Here is a 21,252-nt window from a genome sequence, read left to right as displayed (position 1 = left end):
TTTTTTCTCTTTTTTTATTTTCAAAACAGGGAAAGATCGTACGAATTACATTATATATAATACAAACAACATTTATTGTCATGCGTATATACATAAAAGTGGATAATTCATCTTGGGCAAATTTGAAAGAGATTCCATTTCGCACATATTCAGCTCTCTGTTAATCTTACGAAATAAAAGAAATAATCAGAGACAGACAGTCAGACATTGTCATTATCAGAGACACAAAGTCAGATAGTCAGGCTCTTTTTTATTTTTTCCTTTTTTTATTTATTTATTTATTTATTTATTTATTTATTTATTTATTTTTTTCTTTTTTTTTTTTTTTACAGGCAACAGGAGTATCAAGAATTTTGTATCAAAACGAAGGAAAGGGAGCCTTTTTACTGGAAGAAAATAAGACTGATCACACATTGGAGCTATCGTTATTGTCATAAAAATGTTTCTTTTTTCGTTTTGTTTTTATGTACATCACAGCACGAATCGTAGTTACTTTCGTGCATTATAATGTTCTCCTAAGGAAGAAAAAAAAAATGAAAAATAGAAAAAAGAAATCACGTAAGAAACCATGTTAGATTCTCTTGAACTACAAATATGTTTTAACAAAAACCAATGAAAATTTTTTTTCCGTTAATAATCTTCAATAAGACGACGTCATTGCAAAGAGGAGAACGACGACCGTCAGATGAAGCTGATGAACCGATCGAAAATATCGCGTGCTCGTAGCATCGCTCTGTGCGTCCAGTTGGGTCGGTGCGGAATGTGCGGGCGCAGGTGCCGGCGCTGGATAAGGGGAAGAAGAAGACGAAGAGGATGAAGAGGAGGAGGAGGAGGAGGAGGAGGAGGAGGATAAAACTTTAGAATTCTTTGTGAGGACGACACTTGGCAGTGAGTTGGAGTTATTTCTTCTTGAGATCGGCGTGGTCTGCGTCCAACTTACGACATTTCTCTGTGTCGAATTCGTACTACCGACCTCTCGTCCTAACGCGTACAAATACTTCTTTCCTCCCTTTCTCTCGATTTGCTTTCTCCAGTTTTGTCTCTCGGCGGACTCGGTATTGCGAATTGTCGGCACTGTCGTCTTCGACAGATGCAACTCTGTAAGCGTTTTATGGAAAATCTCTATCCATCTATTTATCTATCTATCTATCTATCTATTTCTATATATTTCTCTTTGTTTCTTTGAATTTCAAAGAACATATGTATAGGATTCGCAAAAAAAGTTGGGCCTTTGGGTCATCTGGATCAAGATTCGAATACGCGCGATTGTTTTAGACCAATAAGCTATCCAGGCCCTTGGGCCAACATTCTCACGAATACCTATTTATTAGAAATGGGAGTATTCGCCCCTTCCTCCCATTCTCCTCGACGAACATACGTATATATAATATATATATATATATATATGTGTGTGTGTGTGTGTGTATGTGGCTTACGTTACGTTACCTTGAAGTCTTATCGTACCCTCTGCTTTCCCGTATGGATTCTCCGCTGAACAAATATAACTACCAAAATCATTTCGGCTTAGCTGTTTGATCGTAAGATTCAATTGATACGCGTAATCATTTACTGTGAACTCTGATACGTTATGCTTGTCGTTGGTCAAAAGTTTGATTCCTATAAGAATGTTCTTTTCTGTTTTCTTTCTTTTTGTCTTTTTCTTTTTTCTTTTTTTTTTTTTTTTTTACAGACGGACGTTTGATGTTTATTCCTTGAAACTCACCGTTGTCCTTGTACCACGTGTTCGAGGCCTTAGGCGAAGATTCTACATAACATTGCAGAATAACGTTGCTATTCGTCGGTGCAGCCACCAATTGATTCGTCACTTTGATCAAGGGCTTAACTGTAAGTAATAAATACTTTGTTATTAATCGTTCGATTTTCTTTTCTAAATTCTTCATGTTCTTCTATTTCTCACAACTTACAAAGGACATTAACGTGATATCTTTTGCTAACTGTTGGCGGTACACCATTCGAGGCTATGCATAAATAAGGGCCCATCTCTTGCCGTAAGATTCCCACTAAATGCAGTTGTTCGCCCTCGTAGGATTGTACTTTGGGAATATAATTTTATTCAATGTTAAGAGCCGTCCTAGGTATAGGTAAAAAATGCAGAACTATCAATAAAACAAATCTTTAAACGAATTTAACCGCGCATTTGTAATAATAATAATAATAAAATGGAAAAAAAATAATGCTTGAAACACTTGATAAATTAGCGACTTTTGATCGTTGTTTTTTTTTTTCTTTTTTTGCTTTTTATCTTATACGTCTTATTTGAGATATGTATATACCAAAAAAAAAAAAAAAAAAAAAAAAAAAAAAAAAAAAAAAAAAAAAAAGTGTAAAAATAATGCGATCATTCGGATTGATTACTTTACGCGAAGGGCAAAATAAAAATCCAATATATTCCTTTCCGTGAGAAAAGTGAGAAAAAGTTGGAAAGCACTTGGAACGATGCACAAACTAATAAAGACATTACACGCTACTGTCGATAGATTTTAAAGGAAAATCGCGGGAATCGCTGGTACGATGGAGATACCGGCCTGGTATACACTCTCGCGACGCAATGTACACACTGAATATTGCAATCGGATAGGCGAAGAGTCGATGGGCTTGGCAGAGAGGAAATATATGTAAAGTCAACATCCATCACTCACTGTTAGAAAGGCTAATCGGATGGCTGCTTTTCTGCGGGACATCGTGAACCTACTGGAGTCGGCCTTTTCATCGCTACTCGAAAAAGTCTCGACGATGATGACTACATGGAAAATATATTGTCGTTGCAAATCTATCACGTCGTTGGCTTGTCCCCTTTTTATTTATATATATATATATATTTTTTTTCTTCTTTTTTCTTCTTTTTCGTGAAAACCGAATAGGAAATTTTTATCGTAAAAAAAAAAAAAAAAGAAAGAAAAAGAAAGTCACCGTCGTATCGCGAAATAAAAAGGAGATGCAGTTTATTAATGATTCGAACGATTAGATTCCGTATGAACGAGTATTAATATTTTTTATTTATTTATTCATTTATTTATTTATTTATTAACCTTTTTTTCACACATTCGCGCGCGATAATAAACGAAAAGCATGTAGGGTCTGTTAATACGTTATCGAGTTAATTCACAATCGGTAGATAAAGTACCAATAAAGATTTTTAATTTAATAACGAGACACAATCAGCTTGGAACGCATTACTTTTTCCATATAATAATGATAATATCGTATGTAATTGGTCAACAATGTGTTTAACATTCTCTCACTTTCTTCCTTCCTTCCTTCCTTTCTTTCTTTTAGTAAATTTGTTTGATCTTGTAAAGCATGTATACGTCATTCATAATCAACATATACCTTGTATCTCTATATACAGTTGTATATGGACGGATAAAGGGAAAGTAAGAGAAGATACCTCGTTTAACACCTAACTCGCTTCTCAGAGTAATTTCACGTCCGTTCTCCCTTCGCCAGGTGACCGTAGGTTTAGGTGTTCCTGTGGCACGACATCGTAATCGCAGATCGTTGCTTTCCTTAGTCGTTAAAAGGTCGGCCGAGTCGTCGAGATCCATGATATCAGGTGGTATCACTACTTTCATGTAGCCCGTCTGTATAACGTTCGTTACTGATTGACTATCCCATACTACTACTACTACTACTACTACTACTACTACTACTATTACTACTATTTATATATGATAGCTAGTAAAAGGGTCTGTCTACTATCCTACGTGTCTACTCTTCCTCCCTCTCATATTATACATACATTCGTTCTATTCAAACTCGACTCTTGCGATTGCTCGGTCGAGATTTACCATTAAGTTCGGTTTTAGAGTCGAAGAGAAAGCAGCTAAATCTGAATATAAATATAATAGAACTGGTAAAGGATCTAGCAGAATTTTTCTGTCTGTGTGTGTGTGTGTATGTGTAAGAGGGACTGTCCTTTAGAAGTTTTTTTCAAAATGCTAGATCATTAATGATTCAAGTGATTCGTAAAAGTAAGAAAAGAATTTCTCTCTCTCTCTCTCTCTCTCTCTCTCTCTCTCTCTCTCTCTCTCTCTCTCTACCTCTACCTCTCTCGTTATCTTTTTCTTTCTATTTCTTGGTAAACGATCGAAAGCGAAATATTTAGTATGTATATACATATATATTTCTTATAGAAGAAAATAGTAAAGCGGTTGGAGCTTCTTAAAATTTATTCGGTTCTTCTAACAGTCCTATCTATATCTTGGAATTTTTATAAAGAAAATATCGAGCGAGCATAGCATAACATACCATACTTTATCCCGACATTCTCTGTTATATACGCATATTCCAAGATAAAAGTTTCAAACAATAGCATAAAACGCGAGGAAAATGTGAGATCGTTTATGGTATAAGAGGAGAAAAAGAAAAAGAAGAAAGAAAAAAAAAGCGTTCATTCAGTTCGAAATGTTTGAGATTTTTAATCGATTTTCAACCAACCTGACTCTTCATTGGATCCGTATTAATCTGACACATATAAGTTCCAGAATCGTTCGGTTGAACGTTGCTCACGTGAAGCTTCCAGGTGTTATGTCCGTTATGAGTTACCGAGAGCCGTGTGTTATGAGCGACCATGTGAGTGTGAATAGCTAGGATAGCCCTCGAATCTGATTTTATCCAGGCAATCTGTAGGATGAAAAAGATTATGATTCTTTGACGTGTTCCAAGTACTAAGATAAATCTTTATGGCGTTGTCCGATGTGGTGGAACGTGTAATAAACCTTTAATTAAGTTTCGAAACGACTTTCACTATGTTGACACAAAATAATTATACTTTTAAATATATATATATATGTGTGTGTGTGTGTGTGTGTGTGTGTGTGTGTGTGTATGTATGTATAATGGGAATAGAAGTCATGGAGTATTTTTTCAAGCAAACACTCTTCTCTTAAAACACTCGAACGAAAAGCAAATTGTATGACTCGTTACTTCGTACCAACCGTAACGAGAGCCATTCAGGATGAATGGTGTAAAGCTTGCCGCATATTGCTGCTAAAAGCCGAATAGTTAAAAAAGAGAGTCAAGAGAAAGAGAGAGAGAGAGAGAGAGAGAAAAAGAGTGTGAACAATCGCATGGTTTTTGGCTTTTACTTAGCAAACGCTAGAAAAATGGTACCAGCGCTAGTTAAAGGGTTATTTTTTCCCTTTTCCCCACCTCGCCCCCGTTCTTTTTTTTTCTTTTTTTTTTTTTTCAAATGAAGCAAATACAGGAAACAGAAGTAACCGTGAACGAAATATCGCACCAGGATTCTTGTAAAAAGTATTTACCAATGTTTACCAATTAACACTCGTCGCATCCGTCGATAGAATTAAAATTCGAACGATAAGTTTTTAACCTTTAATATAACGTCATCCAATTTTCAAATCACGCATATTCATATATGTATATTTTTTAAATCTTTGTTCTTTTTCGTCGGGAAAGAATATAACATTTTTTACTTCATATTTTACGAAAGTTAATGCTAGCACATAATATAATTATATTTATTGTTATTAGTACAAGAGAATCGTACTAATATACGTTATATCATCAATTTCACGTTATATAATTTTTGATTATATAGACACACACACACACACACAATAGGTACGTAAAAGTGATATAGTAGGTTAAAATTTCATCAAATCCTAACGACCTGTCTTGTAGAATAATAAAACGAATGATATGCGTTAGGAAATTCTTTTTATTTTCCTCTTTCGTTTTTCCTTTTTCTTTTCTTTTTTTTTTTCTTCCTTCTCAAAAAATAGACCGGATCGAAAAGCAAATTTTATCCTTTAAGTTTAATCTATTTTATCGAATTATAACGATAAATTTGAAGGTAAATATCCATAACAGGATATATTTTTTGTGGACGCTCTTTTTAAATTTCAAATATTCTTTGCCATTTGTCACAAGTTATATTTCGTTCAAATAGAATACACGAAAAAGGTGTATACGCATTCGCGATATACGTCGTGCAAACAAATAACCATTTTTTAATTAAAACTTTCTCTCTTTGAAAAAAGAAAGAAAAAGAAATAAATACGAAGGCGTAAAAAGAGGATGATACATATATATATGATATAAAACGGCAACGATACGACTTCTCATCAACGTACGTCCTACGTTGGTTCTCCTCGATGTCATATCAATTCGTTAATATCCGATAAAACTTGAAAACGTTTTTTAGAGTCCGGAATCTTACAAATTTTTAATAAATCCAATTGATGTAGAATGGTTACCTCGTTATAAGTTGGAACGTTCTCTCTTTTTCCCTTCTCCCTCTCCCTTTCTCCTTGCTATACAGCAAAAATAAGCTCGTGATAGAGACGAAGGATATTACTATGTTAATTTTCCAAAATTGAAAACCTATATCAAAACCAAATAAAACACAATTAATAAATAATAAGATATGATAAATGAGCGAGTAGTATTTTTGTTATAAACAATAAATATACGTGAAAAGAAATATCCATTCAACAAAAATATGGTAAAAAAGAGAAAGAGAGAAAGGAATGGTTAGGAAAGGATGAAAGAGGGAAGGGATTAACAAAAGAAAGTAAGTAAAATTTGAATCGATTGAGAAAAATCAAGCTCATTCAACTTGTGTAACCTTAAGATTTTATATTAGTGGCTCTTGATTTATGTCTTTTCTTTCAACCTTCTTTTCCCCTTTTCCTTTTCCTTTTTTTTTCCCCCTCTACATTCTCGTATTCTTTACATTCCTCGAAAGTATAATTCGGCTCGACTACCATCTCTTCAATCTTTACTTATTACCACTTTCCTTTTGCGAGATCTTGTACACTTTGTGAAGCAATTATCGATTCTAACGTTTAATCAAACTCTGACTTATTTTACAAAGTAAATTACTTTTTGTAGTTGATTTTCGATCCGTGCTTTTTTATACATATATATTTTTTTGTTTTTGTTTCCAAATTGTCTATATCACAAAAGGATCGTTTTCTATTTCTCTCTTTCTTTATTTTACATTCTCTCTCTATTTCTCTCTCTCTCTCTCTCTCTCTCTCTCTCTCTCTCTCTCTCTCTCTCTCTCTGTATGTCTCTTGTACATATCTTCCTAGCATGGTAACTATCCATCCGCATCCATAGATTAGATTAGATTTAGTGTTAGAGTGTCTATGTTACTACTACTATTACTATTACTAGTATACATGTACACACACATAGATAGTCCGTGTGGATAGCTATTATGGATAATGCGCGATCCGTCTGAAACACGTCGTGTATTTACGGAAACGCGATTTAGGCCAGCACTTATACGATTTAGGCCTCGCCGGCCTTAATCGACTAACTAATTAAACCTACGCCCAGATGCAATTACCTTGTAAGATTGAAGATGATTAACGACGCAGGTGAAGGAGACGTCACGGCCTTGAGTGACCGTATGGTTCTCCAAAGGTGCCAGAAACTGCGGCTGTATCTCCGACTTTGGCAACGTTTGACCTGCATCATGCGATTAGCCGTTAGACGATATCGATCTAAAACTCGATCCTCCCATCTTATTGCTTTACACTAACCTTGTTATCATTTTATTACTTTTATTCCATAATTAGTGTGGAAATTATTATTATTATTATTATTATTATTATTATTATTATTATTATTATTATTATTATTATTGTTGTTGTTGTTGTTGTTGTTTGCGATATTTAAAAAATATGGAGTATTTTACAAGAATATATTTGTAAAATCTTGTTGACGTACAAGCTAAATCTAATAATTTCAAATTGCTTTTATATTTTATATTCGAACTTTATTATTATTATTATTATTATTATTGTTGTTGTTGTTGTTGTTGTTGTTGTTGTTGTTGTTGTTGTTGTTCACAAAATTCAAATACTCCATGTTTGTAAAAATATTTTGTTAAAATTGTATCGACATAGAAGTTGATCTCGACGACTCTGTTTACATTTAATATATTTATATTTTTAATATCAGCAGTTGTTAAATGTTGATATTAAATTTGTCGTCGTATATTTGGAGGAAGTAAAACTACAAGGGACAGCAAGAAAAAAAAGAATTTCAAATCTTTCGATCAGAAATATAAGAGAATAATCTCTTAAATCGAAGTATGTATAAACTAGCGACGTGTTCACAATCCGAACCTACTTCTCTCCGTCGTCTAATTTAATCTGATCCGTCACACGTGCCAACGTACATATTAATATCCTTCGTTGAATATCCATCGTGGCTCGGATTAATAACGATTTACCGTCGACTATTCGAATTCCATCCAAATTTATCTCTCTCTCTCTCTCTCTCTCTCTCTCTCTCTCTCTCTCTCTCTCTCTCTCTCTCTCTCTCTCTCTCTCTCTACTTCCTCCCTCTTATATAGTTATGTTAAAGAATGGACGTGAATGAGCAGGTCTTGTTCAAAGTAGTTTATTAAACACATTGTGCGGTTTGATCACGTACAGTTCAATTACTTCAAATCAGAAATCAATGACAAAATGAAAACTAATAATATGTTCCCTCGTTACGTTGCTCTTTAGTTAAGAAGAAAATCGATCCATTCTTTGGTCTCTATCAAAAGTCAAACTTTGTTGATTGGATTTTTCTCACGAGTTACTTCGAGATCGATTGAATAATCGAGAATGGACTTCTTGTACCTTTTGAAAATGTTTTCGAAGTTGAACGATCGATATCATCCCCTCTTAGTGGCAGCTCAATCTCGATTCGAGTCGAGAAAAAAAAAATCATAATGTTTGTCCCTCTTTTTTTGTTCTTTCTTTTTCTCTCCTTTTTTTTTATTTTTCTTTCCGTTAATTACCGCGACTTATATCGATTTATACGTACGTATCGATGCACTTTTACAGAAGCTCCAAAAACTTTCGATAGTACCTTTAAGAAGATTTCGTTCGATTTATCTCGAAAGTGGAACAAATCAAGAGAGAAGATAATTAAAAAAAAAAAAACAAAAAGAGAAAGAGAGAGAGAGAGAGAGAAGCAGTCTGGAGAGTCAGATTTATTTCTGTCATCTCTAGTCACACAAAGAAAACCTCTACCAAGTTTGTTACTATACTATTCAATTTTTGCTTACTTTATTTTCAGTCGAATAAAAAAAGAAGGAAGTATCGTATAAATAACACAGAGATAGAGATAGAAAGAGAGAGAGAGAAAGAAAGAAAGAGAATAAAGCAAGTTTGCGACGTTGGTACTTACGTATCATTTGTCTCTTACCGAAACTAGAGTAGAGGAAGGCTGTGAGAAGGAAACAAGTAACGAGGTCCCGTGATGCCATGCCATAGGGTGGGCCATGCGCCATGCGTGCTGTAATCAAAATAAAAAGGAAAAAAAAAAAAAGAATGATAATTTCATATTGAGTCACGTAAAAGACAATGTTGCTTTAAGCTGATACGCGTCCCTGTACCTTTTATATGTAAATGTCGTAGACGATACAAGGTACATTTTTCATTTCTATTTTACAATACATAATTAAAATTAATTTAGAAATTGGTACTTTTGAAATGTCATACGGCATATAGCTAGTCAATGTTTGAATATTTGTCGAGTTTATTTCTGGATCATAAGAAAAAAAAAAAAAAAAAAAAAGAAAAAAGAAAAAAAGAAAAAAAATAGAAAAAGATGTTAAAATGATGAAGATCAGTTTCAAAGAGAGAGAGAGTGAGAGAGAGAAAGAAGAGAGGAGGAGGAGGAGGAGGGGGGAGAGAGAGAGAGAGAGAGATGAAAGTGGAAATCGAGAATTTCTCTATGCTGTCGACGTGACTTCCCTCATAAAGAGTGTGAGTGAGTGAGTGAATTGGAGTGAGAGGGAGAGGGAGTGGATGAGAGTGAGAGAAACAGAGGAGGGTGCAAGAAGGGGTCAGCTCCGAATCGCGTGAATATTAACTCGACAGTTGGTCGCCACATAAACGCCAACCGTTGATATATCCTACCCTCGCTGCTCTCACCCTCTACTAGCCAGTACCGCAATAATACTCGAATGGTAGCTATTCCTACCCCTCCAGTCAGGCAGCCAGTCACCCACCCATCCATACCTACTCCTCTCCTCTTCTCTTCTCTTCGGCACGCACACCCTCATATCGAGACGTTCGCACACGTGTGTGCGAGTACTACGAGCTTTGCTTGCTACCCGCCAAAGAGAAAGCGTGAAAGAGAGAGAGAGAGAGAGAGAGAGAGAGAGAGAGAGAGAGAGAGAGAGAGAGGGAGGGAGAGAGAGAGAGAGAGAAAGAGAGAGTCGAATGAAAATTTTAACTCCCACTTTTGCTCTTACAACTGCGCTTTTACCCCTTTCATGTGACTTCACTGGAGTTAAGGTTCCCTCTTTTGCTCCTTCACCGAAATTCTATTCTCGCTTACGTGTTTAATCTAAACGAGGACGTATAATGTGGAATTTTGTCAATTCATTTTATTCCTTTCGAGTATTATTTTGTTTTGTTTTGTTTTTATACTTTTTTCTTTCTTTCTTTTTTTCTTTTTTTTTTTTTTTAATTTTTCTTTTCTTTTCTTTTCATTTAATTTCTTTATCTATTTATTTTTGTTATCTTACATTTTATGCTTTTTAATCAGAATTCAGAGTACGCGTTGGGTGTTCTTTTTTCTTTTTTTTTTTTTTTCCTTTCTATGGAAAGCAAGGCTTATTTTCTCTCTCTCTCTCTCTCTTTCTCTCTTTTTGTCTCTCTTTCTCTCTCTTTTATGGGGCGTTATATTTAGGCATCAATCAAAAGTAATTGGTATAATCCAAGACAAGTTTATCGATCATTTCTCGAACACTGTGAAAGCAGTAAATCAAATTTCTTTCGTTGATTGAATATTCTCTCATAAAAATGTGAAAAAGGAAAAGAAAATGAAAAACAGAAAAAAGAACCATTTGCAAGGAATCACACCGACTACCGAGATGTTTTTAAAGAGCTACGGTACAAAGGATTTCAATCGTACAACTATAAAAAAAAAGGTGTCTCGTTTGGACAATAAGGTAATTGCTCCTTAGGCGACGGAGAACGGAACTAAGAATAGCTGTCACCTTTTTTAGTTAAGCTTACGTCTCCTTTGTGTACCGGTAACCGTGTTTATATCGTGCGAAAAATTGTCATCTCTCTCTCTCTCTCTCTCTCTCTCTCTCTCTCTCTCTCTCTCTATCTTTTGCGAGTGGAAAATCGAGTCTCTCTTTTTAGTTTTAAATTATACCCATTCTACACCAATTTTTCCAATGACAGAGTTAATGTTTACTAGATAGAGTTCATGAATAAAATAGTTTATTTGTTTAGATAACTATAATGCAGATATATGAGAATATTTGATAGACAAAGAAAATTAAAAAAAATCCTAAGATCTATGAAAGTGGATATGCTTTTTATTAATATTAAATATAAATATAAATATAAATATAAATTGTTTAACAAAATTACTTATATCAGTTAATTGTCAAATAAAGATTTTTATTGAATTTTCTTTTTTTCAATATTTGAAAATAATTTACATTTTAATATAATTGTAATATAACATTTTATCGATTAGAAATTATTATATGTTTCATGAGCTACTATGTTTTACCAAGTTTTATTATTTGAATCATTTCCAAAGCATTAGAGAGAGGACTACGGTAGACTCACGTATGTACATACGTATGTACATACGTATGTACATTGTGGAAACACGAATCGTAGATATGTACATGTTGCATCGATGAATGTATCTCCCTTCGAATGAAACGTTCCGTTAGGCTTCTGCTCCCTTGAAAATCATCGAACGTGGCTGGTTTACCGAAGGTTCCTTTCAATCAAAATGCACTTGTGCGCCGATTCCGATTCTTGCAAATTATAATTTAATCGGTGTATGGGATCGTGTTATAGATCCTCCCCACCCCACTCTCCTTTCCGATAAGACACTTTGACGTCGAAATATTGCAAAAAAGAAAATAACAAAAGAAATAAATAATTATGAGATAAAAGTAAAATCATCGGTAATTCAATTGAATCGATTACGATTTAGTTTAGAAAAATATGTCCAAACATATGAGGTAGGAAATTAAAGAGAAAATTCAATGTCAGAATGAATAAATTTATATATATATATATATAAATTTATTCATTCATATATATATATATATATATATTTACAATAATTAATTCTTCTCATTTAAGGAATAATTCCAGACTCGAAGGGTCTCTGAGAGCTGTGAAAGTAAACTTTGAACTTAGCGGAAGATAGCATTAAAAAAAAGAAAAAAAAAAAGAAAAAAAAAGAAAGGGAGAAGGAGAAAGAAAAAGAAAAAAGAAAGAACTTGAGAGAGATAGAGAAAGAGGGAGACAGAGAAAAAGAAAAAGAAAAAGGAAAAAAAAATATTTTAAACGGAGGCGGAGTTCCATTCGTAGAAAGTAGCAGCAGCCAGGAGTGCATTCACAGAAAGCTCGAAGAGTCTTAAACGTTGGAGCTTAACCAAAGGTACATCGGAAAGGTAGAGTGCCGCTCTAACAGCGTGAAGACTCTAAGTAGAAGGCGAAGAAGATGGAAGAGAAAGAGAGAGAGAGAGAGAGAATGAGGAGGGGAAGAGGTGGAAAGTAAGTTTGATTCTCTCTCTCTCTCTCTCCTCGCTCACTCGCTCGAAGGAACTCGAAGGGGTTGGAAGGTACAACACCCCCTTCTCTCATTCTCGGTACGAAGCTCTTTTCCCTTGGATCACTCGCCAACCCAAAGTCTCCTTTTTCTTCTTCCGCTCTTCTGACTCCTCCCGTAGCTTGAGAGGAAATAAAAGTTACTCCGCGGCATCATCTATCCGTTCATTTTACCAAGCTTGCTTGCTTTCTTGCTTCTTTGCTTGTTCCTTGCTTACTTGCTTTGCTTGCTTGCTTGCTTGCTTGCTTGCTTGCTTGCTTGCTTGCTTGCTTGCTTACTTGCTGTTTGTTTGTTTGCTTGCTTGCTTCTTTGCTTACTTTACTGCTATTACTTACGAGTTTTATCTATTTCACTTTTTACTCGTATTTTTCTCATTCACTTTCTCTACCTCTCACATCTTCCAACTCATTCTTCTCGCGTGCACTTAAACAAATACGACACTTCCACCTGCCTCTTTTGGCAAAGCCAAAGAAAGAGAGAATACTCGTAGTCGTTGAAACACCTCCTTTGCATTTGGCTAATCGCCTCTCGCCGGATTTATTCGCGAGTCTTATGTCGTTTTTGCGTTTCCCAAGAACAAGCTTTTGTGTCCTTCTAAATATTCAAAATCTTAAATCTCCTTCTTTCTCTCTCTCTCTCTCTCTCCCCTATAACGAACATAAAATTTTCTACCCTTCTATAACTTCCATGTTAGCACATTTGCGTTTTGGGAAAAAAAGAAAGAAAGAAGGAAAAGAAAGAAAAAAAAAAAAAGAAGAAAGAAACTTTTCTCCACGATAAGGATATACGATATGTACGAATACGAATACGTATACGATACGACACGACACGACACGACACGATACGATATATGATACACTTCTCAAAGCGAATGAAACGATAACGATACTTGACATTACATAGCATAGAACTGATTCGATTCGAGTTCAAGGAGTACTTCGATAGATGGCATCTATATATGTATATTGTGTGTGTCGCGTTATCAGAAGGTCCGATTAGTGTAGCTTATGCGGCGCGTTTGGTACGCCACGAGCTAAATACCATCGGGGACCCCTTATAGGCATTTGAGTTTCCTTTGATCATTGATCTGACTTTAATACGTACATCGTTTGTTTCAAGGATTCGTATATCTTCTTTGTCGTTTATATTGAAAGAATTCAATTGATTTTACAAATAAATTCAATAAATATCCGCATATACGTATGCATATATGTATATATATATATATATATATATATGTATAAAATATATATGGTAAAATATTCAAAAAAGTAACTTTTAAGTGCAACACGTTGCTTGAAATTATCGTCCGATTCGTTTCAAGGATAGACGCTTTTCCGTCGATCGATCATAATTCTATCGCATGCTAGTTCTGTTGAGAAAGAAAAGGAAAAAGAGAAAAAGAAAGAACAAGAATATTCAATTTTTCTGTTCTCTTATATCAAAAATGACGTCTCGATACGTATCGTTTAGCGAGGAAAGATATAGATAGATCAGTAAATATATATATACATATATATATATTTATATATAATATATAATATATAATACATGATATATAATATATATATATAGAAAAAAGTTTTCACATTTTGTAAAATTTCACTCTTCGAAGAGAAACTTTTTCCTTCATTCTGTATATGTATATTCATTCGTATACACTCCGAGTGATCTCGGAAAGTGCAAGCACCCCTTCGGCCGTTCGTTCTTATCACCCTTCCGTTTTCCAACCCTCTCTCTATCTCTCTCTATCTCTCTCTCTTTCTCTCTCTCTCTCTCTCTCTCTCTCTCTCTCTCTCTATCTCTATCTCTATCTCGTATTACGTTGAGGGTCTATGCGCCTCTCGTTAACGTAGCAGAGAGTGCGGCGAAATAGCGATTGACTATCGATGAGCCGAAAGTCAGCAACCGATAAAAGTAACGACTTTCCAAAGTTTCGATAAAATTCATCTTATCGTGTGCTCTCTTTCTCTCTCTCAACTTTTGAATCGAAACTCAATTACTTATGTCACCAAAGTGTGGAAACATAACGTTTTACATGACTTTTTTAATCGTCTCGTAACGTCAAGAAATTAGGGGGAAAAGAAAAAAAGAAGAAAAAGAAAAAATTCGACCGAGAATTCAAAGTAGAAACGAGAAATGAATGTCGAGAACATCGTAACTTCTGTAGAAGTGACTTCCAGTCGAGTTCTGTGTGGAGAAAGCACCCGAGAGAAGCTTTCGAGACTAATTCGTAATGGAAATACTTTGAATAGATCTTTTCTAAATTCTTTCTCGATGTAGTTGTGTCTGTCCAACGCGTGAGATTACACTAGACAACAAGTTAAAGTCCATTAATATTTTCGATGTATATATATATATAATTTTTTTTTCTTTCTTTCTTTTCATTCTTTTCTTTTTTTTTAAATCATTTATATGACTATACCGGTAACGGAGAAAATCAAGTCTTTGATGTCTGATTGTGTTTTCAGGTGGATTGAAATTAATTGAAAAGAGACTCATCCCACGCCCTCTCTCTTTCTCTCTCTTTCTCTCGCTCGTTCTCTTTACGCTTGAAATCCTCTGGGAAGTAAAGTTTGACGAACTCAAACTCCTTGAAGTTCGGCGTCAAACCTCGGGCAAGTATCATCCATTTCTATATGTCTCTTAAACCACGAGCATGACGAAGAAGCACAGGAAAATGGATTCAAAATAGCGATAGAATGCCGATGACCGATGGACGTATTCTGACAGAAGTAACGACCCACAGTTAGGGTTCGCTTCTCGGCTCGTCCGAGCTACGATGAAACTTAAGGATTGTGGTTGAAACTGTCTGTAAAGTTGGCACAACGTTCAAAACGGGAACGATCGAGGTTACTCTTTGGCTAGTAATAGTAGCAGTATTAGTATTAGTATTAGTAGTAGTAGTAGTAATAGTAATAGTAGTAGTAGTAGTAGTAGCAGCAATAGCAGTATCCTCTCTTATGTTAGTTCCTTCGTTAGTTCGTTCGTTCATTCGTTCCATTATTCGCGACATCTCTATTACATTCCCTTCGTATTTCATAAATACTGAAAATCACCAAGTGCGTTTTAAGGTCAAAGGAGCTTCGTAATAAAATTCATAAATTCCATAAATCGTTAGTAGGAACGATGAGAAATTTTGATGATTTTGAAGGTCCTTTATCAAACGACAAGAGGGTTTATAGAAGAGAGTATCGTTTAGAATAAACAGCTTTCATCCGAATTTTTATCTTTCCGTTTCTCTTTCTTTTTTCATTATTCTTATTATTTTTTATTTTTTCTTTTCGCCTCGATCATTATATAAATATATATTCCTGTGCTTTTTTTTTTTCGTTCAGGCATCGAACGTCCAGATATTCGTGCGAGTAAATATTTGACTTTGAAGAATCTCCATAAATCCGCTATCAAATCAAATATTGAGTTTCCCGAAATTTATCGCGAGGAAAAGAATGGGAGGCGGGGTAGGAAGGAAGGAGAAAGGATAAAAGAGTTTCAAATCACGATTGATGTATATATGTACTCTTATGTGGATGGGGGTGGGGATGGGGTAGGGTTAACTCCTCGAACGATTTCGTGATGTAAACGTGAAAATGAAATTTTTCTGCAGCGACTTTTTAACGAATATGAAGGAAAAAAATTATTTAATGAGAGAGACAGAGAGAGAGAGAGAAAGAGAGAGACAGAGAGAGAGAGAGAGAGAGAGAAAGAGAGAGAGAGAGAGAGAGAATATTGTCAATGGTATTCCAATATATCGAAGTATACGGAGCGGTGCGTCAATTTGGCAATCGTATAATCCAATTAGCTTACCACGAAATGGAGTAACGGTTGTAGGAATGGTGTGTTCTAACTAAGGATGCGCGTTACCGAAACGATCGGGAACAAGTATCCTTGGCAGTAACAGTTAATCCTTTGGGAGAAGAGTATGATGTCTGTATACAATGATTAGGAATCTGATGTCGAAGAAGAAGTAATCGGGTCAATGGTTGAACGTTGAGGAGCGGTGTGAGAAAGAGAGAGAGAAAGGGAGGTAGTAGATCGTGGATGAAAGATGGGAAAACAAAAGAGAGCAGGAAGGAAGGAGAGAGCGAGTAGTATCGAGGTGATAAAAGATAGATAAAGCGGATGATGACGAAGATGAGAAAGAAAGAGAAGGGAAAAAAAAGGGGGATAGGATTCGTAAAGAGGCTTAAACGGCGATAACTTAGCACATTTTCAGGGAGCAGCAGCACTTCTACAAAACCGCAAAATCCTCGTTTCACCACTCGGTGAAAAGAGCAGTGTCGAGGGATTCAGGACGTGAAGTATACGATCGTATTGTGTGCGCGAGTGCGTCGTCCATCTCTATGTTTCAACGTATACCTGTTTGTTGGATGTATGTGTCACACGATCCGACGGAAATACGAGCCGATGAAATCATGCCAGAGAAGCATCGTCATCGTCGTAGTCGTCGTCGTCGTCGGCGTCGTCGGCGTTGTCGTGTACAGGAGACTCGCATCGACGGGAGACTCGCTCTCGTGGAATTAGAAGCGAAATAAAAAGGCACCGTAACCCTCACCCTCAGCCCTCCCTCCTTGCCAAGAAGAACACTCCGGTGTGATTAATAAAGTTTAATGAGCGCGGCCTTTCTCTCATCTTTTCTTCCCTGAAAATCCTAAAAGCTCTTCGTTCGCCTTTTCTTTTCGCATCGTTTTCTTCTCACTTTCTTTCTCGAAAGTACGCATTTCTCCGTTTCTTTCGTTTATCTTTTCCTTCTTCGATTTGAACGAGTTTATCAAGATAGATGATCCTCTTAGATTTTCTCATCTCTCTTAAATTCTCGTAAAAATTCACTATTAAACTCTATATCTCGTGATGGTGCTTCACGAACGTATTCCCATAACTTATTACGATAGATATTGTATTGTGGGGTAGCTCTTCCGATACAACTGTTACAGTTCGCGATAGCGAACATACATACATAGCTCCGTTCATATACCCTGAGCATAGGTCGAATACGAAAGAGAAGAACTTTGACGACGTCAGAATGACGCATATAGACTAATTTCTGGTTTAGCTTTGACAAGTCTTTCAGAGCCCATACAGAAAGATCGTTTTTAAGCGTTCGTTCGCGAAATGCGTGCACAAATCGTTGCCGTTGCTTGGCAAATCGTTGCCGAGTTACAGAAGGAGGAAAGAGTCTTTCTACAGAAGATCGCAGGGAGAGAGAGAGAGAGAGAGAGAGAGAGAGAGAGAGAAAGAGAAAGAGAGAGAGAAAGAGAGAAAGAGAGAGAGAAAGAGAGAAAGAGAGAGAGAAAGAGAGAAAGAGAGAGAGAAAGAGAGAGCGAGAAAGGGAAAGAGGAATAGGGTTGGAAGCAGGAGGGAGTGCAAGAGGGACGCCAAGTTACGCGCTAAAAGCGGAACCAACACAGGAAGCTCATTAAGTTGCACCCCGCGGGCTGAGGTGCGCGCACATACACATACACATACACATACACATAGAGATACAGTACGGAAGCCACCTCTCGGTTCCAAATCCCACCCCCTACAGATACCCTACCTATACCCACCCCGACTCTACCCCAACACTCGTCTACTCGCTCACGACTATTTTACTCTACGCTCTTGTCTCTCTTGGCACGCATAGCGCATCTTCTACGCATTCGATGTCGCGTTCGTTAGGCGACATTGAGAAAAAATTATGATAATGACGATCGCGCCCGAGGGAATCGTTCCGCGTCGCGTTTCCTCGAAATCTATTTCTTCATCACACTTTACTTTCTCTCTTTCTCCCTCCTGTATGTAACTATCTATCTATCTATCTATCTACGTACCTATCTATCTCTAGCGATCTCTTTCTATTCTAAATTTTTCGCAAAGAGTACGTAGAAAGTGTTTAAATGAAAAATTTATCTTAGAAAATTTATATGAAAATTAGAGTGAACTCTTTGTGTTGATCCATAATCCTTTGCAAAATGTCTATTGAAAATCGTAACTATAATAGGATCGTACTATTGTATCTTAACAAAGGTATTAAGAGTTCATTTTAGAAAAGATAACCAATTGTATTCCTGAAATCTTCTTTCTGTCACAATGAAACAAAATTTCAAGAGTTAAACCTAGACAAAGAGAAAGGAAACGGTGGAACGATCATCATTCGCTCGACGTTGATATATTGTATATATATATATATATACATATACATATACATATACATATACATATACATATACATATACATATACATATCTCACATCGTCTCGATACTAACTGCTCAACGGTTGGCCGTGAACAACCAATAACATCCGACGGTGTGGATGGTATCATCAGTCAATCCGCTAGCTCGGCATGTTTATTACCAGTGTACGTTGCCGTCGCTTTCAAACAAATGCCTGTACGGAGCGCAAAGCCACTCTACTCTCGAACCCGTCGTCCATTATTTCTGCCGTTCACTTTCGTCGCTTCGAGCAAACACATTCCCTCTTTCTCTCTCTCTTCCTCTCTCTCTCTCTCTCTATCTATCTATATCTATCTATCTATCTCTCTCCTTCACCCTCTCAACTCACCAACCCGTTTACTCGCACACCCCTTCGAGAGACGTGCCAACGTATTAGCCGCGCTTAATTCGAACTTTCATGGGTGATCATGCGCGAACGTGAAAGCAATTCCTGATGATAAAATGTCAATTTCGATATTTCGATGAAAAATTTTGTTTATTTCTTATCCAGGACAGAAAGAATGAAAAATGAAGAAAAGAAAATGAAGAATACATTTTCGTTTTATCACAGTTCTGTTGTATTATTATGAAAGTATAATGGGGAAGAAAAAAAGGAAATCTGATTTAATTTGAATGAACTTTATATTGTCTCGTTTGAAAGTAATATTTTCAATATCGTTTAAACGACAATGCGTATAAAAGTTTTGATAGATGAGCAATAACGTGTGACGAACGAAGAACGAAAAGTGCAAATAACGCATGGCTGCAAAATCGAATGTTTCCGTGAACAAAACTCAGGAAAGATTAATCGATTGAATTTTCTAAAAAACCCAGAGATTTTATCCATTCTTCGAATATCAATCATACAACCAAGAACTGTAAATCCTTTTTTTTTATTATTATTCTTTTATATATATATATATATATATATATATATATATATATATATATATGTGTGTGTGTGTGTGTGTGTGTGTGTGTGTGTGTGTGTGTGTGTGTGTGTAAATATTTAAATAAAAAATATGTAAAGTAATTAATAGAATAAAATTGTTCACTCGCTTTTGTCATTCTAAAGAATCCACTTTAGCGAGTATCACCACATTACATAGGAATTGTAAATGTATAGCGTAAGGGTGCTTTTCCTTCAAGCCCTCTCAGCGATTCGATCGAGCAGAAAGAAATATCTGCAATTGTGCGTATATACGAAGCCGATATGATTTTCTATGCATGAGAATCTTAGAGAAACCGAATCTTACTGTGTGTTATTCCTTTTCAATTTTATCAAATCGAATAAAGGTGATGGGCTAACGAAATGAATTTTAGTGGAATAAAAGAGATTTCTTATATGGAGAGAAAGAGAGATAGGAGTTGGGAGGAAAAGAGGAAACTTATTTCAACATCTTTTCAAATTCCTGAAAAATTTTCCATTGAAAAACTTGTAATCTTTGTTGGAAGAGAGAAAGAAAAAAAAAAGAATATTAAAAGAGGAAAATTTCCTTTGATATATTTTTTTTCGCGCGCGCACACGTGTACTAAACCATCGCTCTAACATCGAAGTACTCGAATTTTGAGCATTAGTTCGTGAACCATTTGGCACAACTACTCTTTGGAAGAGCAGTTCGAATCGCATTGCATATATTGTAGAACAGCTTAAACCGCAACGCTTAGTGCCATAGTAGTAGTCTCGGTACAGTCATTGTACATTAAAGCCCCGTGAGTCTTCTCCGTATCTTTCTAAGGAATATAAGGGCTTTTCTAATAATGCATGCAAAACTAATTGTAAACTGGAATTAGAAGTAATCGTTGCTCATAACTAATCAAGTATCGAATATAAAATCAATGTGATTTTCATCATTTAAATTTGCATTGGTCATTGATTTATATGTTATTAAAATTCTATTAAAAATTTTCTTTTATTATGACGATATAAATTTATTATTTTTTAGAAAAAGATGTTGCGATTTAAAAAAGAAAAAAAAAGAAAGAAAAAATCTATAGCTTGCGTGCAAATTAAATGAAAATATCGCTTATAATATTTGTATATTATATGGATAAAATTTCGCGGGAAATGAATTACGAGTGTGAACCGAGTGTGTGTGTGTGTGTGTGTTTGATATCAAAATAAAATTTAAATGACAATGACATTTAAAAAAAATCATTTGCAAAAGTTTTACTCACCGCACGCGAACGCGTGACGAATTTCAATAATACAATCGACGAGGCAATTATCTTGGAGCGATTATCTTGGAATACATAATTGTTGCTTCTCTCCTTTCGGCGAATACTTGAGCGATCGTTCAACAATTTCTCGAAGATTGCACACGCAACGTTCAGGCGGGCAGACGAAGCGCGACTGTGCGCCGAGCACCCTCGCGATCTCCCTTTTATGGTCCTCCCTCGATGCTCTTCTACTTGCACGCCGACTCTGACTACTTGTCTACTCTCTCGCCGCACAATGAATATCA

General features: G+C 35.7%; 1 protein-coding gene and 1 long non-coding RNA gene across 6 annotated transcripts; one reads left to right on the top strand and one right to left on the bottom strand.

The window, feature by feature from the left end:
* Window positions 1–106: 106 nt before the first annotated feature.
* LOC118451478 (lachesin) lies at window positions 107–21,193 on the bottom strand. Of its 5 annotated transcripts, none has more exons than XM_085664678.1 (9): window positions 20,966–21,193; window positions 9,181–9,288; window positions 7,340–7,461; window positions 4,459–4,644; window positions 3,410–3,602; window positions 1,926–2,054; window positions 1,724–1,843; window positions 1,447–1,617; window positions 107–1,098 (listed from the first exon to the last, which is right to left on the bottom strand). In XM_085664678.1, the coding sequence occupies exons 2-9, from the start codon at window positions 9,281–9,283 to the stop codon at window positions 641–643; spliced, it is 1,482 nt and encodes a 493-aa protein (XP_085520804.1). In that variant the 5' UTR covers window positions 9,284–9,288; window positions 20,966–21,193; the 3' UTR covers window positions 107–640. The 5 variants fall into 5 exon arrangements, with proteins under 5 accessions (XP_085520804.1, XP_035743981.1, XP_035743984.1 ...); XM_035888088.2 differs by having other exon boundaries at window positions 9,199–9,288; XM_035888091.2 differs by lacking the exon at window positions 7,340–7,461 and adding an exon at window positions 6,240–6,366 and having other exon boundaries at window positions 9,199–9,288.
* LOC118451485 (uncharacterized) lies at window positions 845–2,773 on the top strand. The gene is made up of 3 exons (XR_004841104.2): window positions 845–888; window positions 1,691–1,845; window positions 2,499–2,773. It is a non-coding gene; the product is annotated as an uncharacterized LOC118451485 (long non-coding RNA).
* Window positions 21,194–21,252: the final 59 nt, after the last annotated feature.

The sequence above is a fragment of the Vespa mandarinia genome, chromosome 2 (genome assembly GCF_050613455.1).
Source record: "Vespa mandarinia isolate Hongniang chromosome 2, ASM5061345v1, whole genome shotgun sequence".
NCBI classification, from domain to species: domain Eukaryota; kingdom Metazoa; phylum Arthropoda; class Insecta; order Hymenoptera; family Vespidae; genus Vespa; species Vespa mandarinia.
This window is presented reverse-complemented; position numbering and strand designations above follow the sequence as displayed.

Excerpts from the sequence above, each read along its gene's own strand:
- LOC118451478 (XM_085664678.1), bottom strand. The coding sequence starts at position 9,283 with ATGGCGCATGGCCCACCCTATGGCATGGCATCACGGGACCTCGTTACT. Across the intron at positions 4,645-7,339 it reads ATCATCTTCAATCTTACAAG|ATTGCCTGGATAAAATCAGA; the intron begins GTAATTGCATCT and ends TTCATCCTACAG. Across the intron at positions 1,618-1,723 it reads CACGTGGTACAAGGACAACG|GAATCAAACTTTTGACCAAC; the intron begins GTGAGTTTCAAG and ends ACATTCTTATAG.